Here is a 3,474-nt window from a genome sequence, read left to right as displayed (position 1 = left end):
AATATCACCTCTTCACTATTTTCTCTTTGAATGCCTTAGATATGTCCAATGAGCTAGAGTGAGGGGATAGATAGAAGTAAATTGCATGCTGATTGTTGGTAGAAGAAAACAAAGTTGATAGAGGTTGACCTATTAACAAAATTGTGGAGAAAGATTATGTCACTATTATTCTTTTTATTAATTGGTAGGATAAAAGAAGAAGAGAAGTAGAGAAGGAGAAAGGGATGATAAAAAATATAAATGTAAAATATTTTAGCTCAAATAGTTTTCTAAACTACTGATTTTTTTTTTTGGAAACTCATAGAAAAAGATGTTTATTTATTCTATTTGATGGAGAATAAGTTTATATATTTGAAATGTAAAATCTTCATGATTATAGGGTGCATTATATATCTAAAAATATACATATATATGTAGTACGTATGTATGTACATATGTATATGGATATGCATATTTATATTGAATTTATGCATTTATATTTATATTTATATAGATAAATTTTAATTCATTCAAACTGTTGGCTTATTCATAGGCCATTAATATTGTTTAGAAATTAAGCACTATTTAGTATTAGAGAAACATACCACTTGAATGATTAAGTTCTTATGCAAAAACATAGATAAATAAATAAATATATATATATATATATATAGTTCTAATTAATAGAGAAACAATTGAATAATAATGAGTTAACAAAAAACAATGCAATCAATTGCAATAGTACTAACCTAACCACAAGTACCAATAAAGATCTTCAAAATAAATTTATTGAATTAAATAAAATTGACCTTGAAATTCAAGTATGTCAATTTAAATAAAATTTAATTTGCCTTCTTCGGTTAAAAATGGCCAAACATATGCCTAAAGTAAATAAGTGAAATAAGATAAATATTGTTAACGCGTGAAAAGGAACACATTTGGTGTAAATAATCTTCAAATTTATCTCTGTTATCCTCATACAATTTTCCCATTATTTTTTGATCGGTACTAGTTTTTACTATAAATTTTTGGTTGCTTTAGGAACCTGTTCTATAGTACTTTACTTATTTATGTTTTCCTCTTCGAATTTGGTTTATTTATGTTTTTCTCTCTGAATTGGGCTTATTTATGTTTTTCTCTCTGAATTTAGGAGAGATGCGCTCTACAGTACCTTTAACCCTTAATGTTGCTAAATTTAAGGAACACAAATTAATTTTGTTTTAATGCAAAGTCTCATACATGCATGTGTTCAGAAAAAGACACAAAGCTTGAATATGAAATGGCAATTCTCAATCATATATAGGAAAAAATAATAATAATTTGATTTTTAAACTACTGAAACCAATAAAATGTGAGATAAATGAAATATTTTGAATTTATTGAAGAAAAAATTGTATAGTATAGAAATATTATTCAGATTTTTAATTTTATGCATTGATTGGTTAAATTAATTAAAAAATTAAATTACATGAATGTGATGGTATCTTACTTTGGAAGGAACTAATAAACACCTTTATTTTGGAAAGATAACTTGACTCTTATGATATTAAAATTTATTAACAACTATTGTAAATTAAAAATATATATATAATTTAAAATTATACAAAATCCATACAAGACTAACACATCTTATTATACTTTCTTGCCTTAAAAGTGAACATTTATTTTACTTTTCAGTAAAGAAATCAATACATTTATTGTAGTGACAACCACAAAAGAAAACCAATCAACTGAAAAACAAGTTCAAGCTAAGAAAGAGGGAAGAAAAGAGAAAACATGATTCTATAGGCGGGCAAGGATGAAGGGTGGTCGAGGACTAGGGGTAGAAGAAAGCAGGTAATTGGGGATGTTCAAGCTTAAGAAAGTCGAAAGAAAGCGAGAACATTATTATGTAGGCAGTCAAGGATGATGGGTGAAAGAAACCAAGTAATCAGGTACTTTAAAGGCCACCCTTGAGCAGCTCGATAGTCTGTGTGTTTATCTTAAATGATTTGGCCAGAACATCGTCGGGGATACTGGTTGTGAAGAGAGTAGAAGGGATTAACACGGTGCCTTCATTGGCGCTTCCAAATGCAGAAACAGCCAAGGCCTCGTTGTCAGCATCCATGTTCAGTTGGTAATGGAAGAGTCCTTTTGGAAACACAAATAAATCCCCTTTAGTGAGGGTCTGCATGAACAACTTTCCCATGGTGTCTACAACTCCAATGAGGAGAGATCCGTCCACAAGAAACAGATGTTCTGAATCGCGGGGATGAGTGTGAGGAGGGTTCAGTCCACCCGCCGGGAACTACAGCACTGCCATTGACATGGCCAACCCATTCAGCATCGGAAACTCTGCCGCCACCACCTTCATCACTTTTACTGCTGTTTGCCCCATTAAATTGTTTTTTAGCACATCTCGGAATCCCATGGAAGTGAAGAAACTCTGTCCAACCAGAACAACGAAATCGGTGAGAATATCAGGATCAAATGCGTAGATTGTGCAAACACTACTGAGTACCACTAAAATTGCAATCAAACAAGCTCCATTAAATTCCATCTCTTTCTGAATAATAATACTGCAAAAAGGAGGAGTTCTGAATGTTTGGTTGTGAAGGGAAGTTGTTAGAAAGCATGTATTTATAAGAGATCTAGAGTTTACGTTGCAGAGAGTTGCGAGGACATCAATGGTGAAGCCGGCTTTGTTTTCTATCTCCTCTCCTTAGCCCAAGCTAAAATTCAAATTGTTTGGAAACGCACATCGGATTTTCCCATGAAAATTGGCCACCTTAATCTCGATTATGTTAGAGGGATCTACACAAAAATTTCTTGATTGTGTCAATCAATTTTAATTTGAGAATATACCTATTAGGATTTCCTTTTGCTCAATTGTAGTTAGATAAGTTTTCTGATTTATACCGTCTTGCAAACTTACAAATCTAGATATTTTGCCAATTATTTATACAATCTGTCTCCTGCAAGATTGAGGCTTTGTGCGATTCCACAGGCACATTTTGAGCAGACCATTTTAAGAGGGAATATGGCAGCTATTAAATTCATCATCCATTTAAGCAGTTTAACATCTTTTGATGTTATATATATATATATATATATATAAAGTCTTTTATATATATATATATATATATATATATATATATTAAATTGTCAATTTTTTATTATCTTCTTATGGCAATCTAACATGTTATGTTTGTCATTTTTTTTATATCTTAAATTGGTATTTCTTTCTTCTTAAAAAAAACATTAATTTTCTATTATTATTTTTTAAGTTAGGCTTCTTTGAAATCTTGTCCATTTTTATTTATTCTTATACTAGCGCTTGTACCGAATGGAGGTGCAATGGTAAGCCGATAGTAATATATACTAATTTTTTTGAAGTTCTAAATATAATATAGGATATGTGCACAAGCTAAGATATGAATCACCATGTTCTTAGAGTTGGGTAATATCTACACTAATATGAATTCCATAATTCTGAAATTTGTGCAATGTGTAAGA

At 30.5% G+C, this 3,474-nt stretch overlaps 1 protein-coding gene across 1 annotated transcript; it reads right to left on the bottom strand.

The window, feature by feature from the left end:
• Positions 1–1,918: 1,918 nt before the first annotated feature.
• On the bottom strand, positions 1,919–2,518 carry LOC131858932 (germin-like protein 9-3). The gene is made up of 2 exons (XM_059212420.1): positions 2,327–2,518; positions 1,919–2,266 (listed from the first exon to the last, which is right to left on the bottom strand). Exons 1-2 carry the CDS (start codon positions 2,516–2,518, stop codon positions 1,919–1,921), a joined length of 540 nt encoding a protein of 179 aa, XP_059068403.1.
• Positions 2,519–3,474: the final 956 nt, after the last annotated feature.

Source organism: Cryptomeria japonica, chromosome 10, assembly GCF_030272615.1.
Source record: "Cryptomeria japonica chromosome 10, Sugi_1.0, whole genome shotgun sequence".
Taxonomy (NCBI): domain Eukaryota; kingdom Viridiplantae; phylum Streptophyta; class Pinopsida; order Cupressales; family Cupressaceae; genus Cryptomeria; species Cryptomeria japonica.
The sequence above is the reverse complement of the archived record's forward strand: the minus strand, read 5'-3'. Positions and strand labels throughout refer to the sequence as shown.

Excerpts from the sequence above, each read along its gene's own strand:
- LOC131858932 (XM_059212420.1), bottom strand. The coding sequence starts at position 2,518 with ATGGAATTTAATGGAGCTTGTTTGATTGCAATTTTAGTGGTACTCAGT. Across the intron at positions 2,267-2,326 it reads CAGCAGTAAAAGTGATGAAG|TTCCCGGCGGGTGGACTGAA; the intron begins GTGGTGGCGGCA and ends GCAGTGCTGTAG.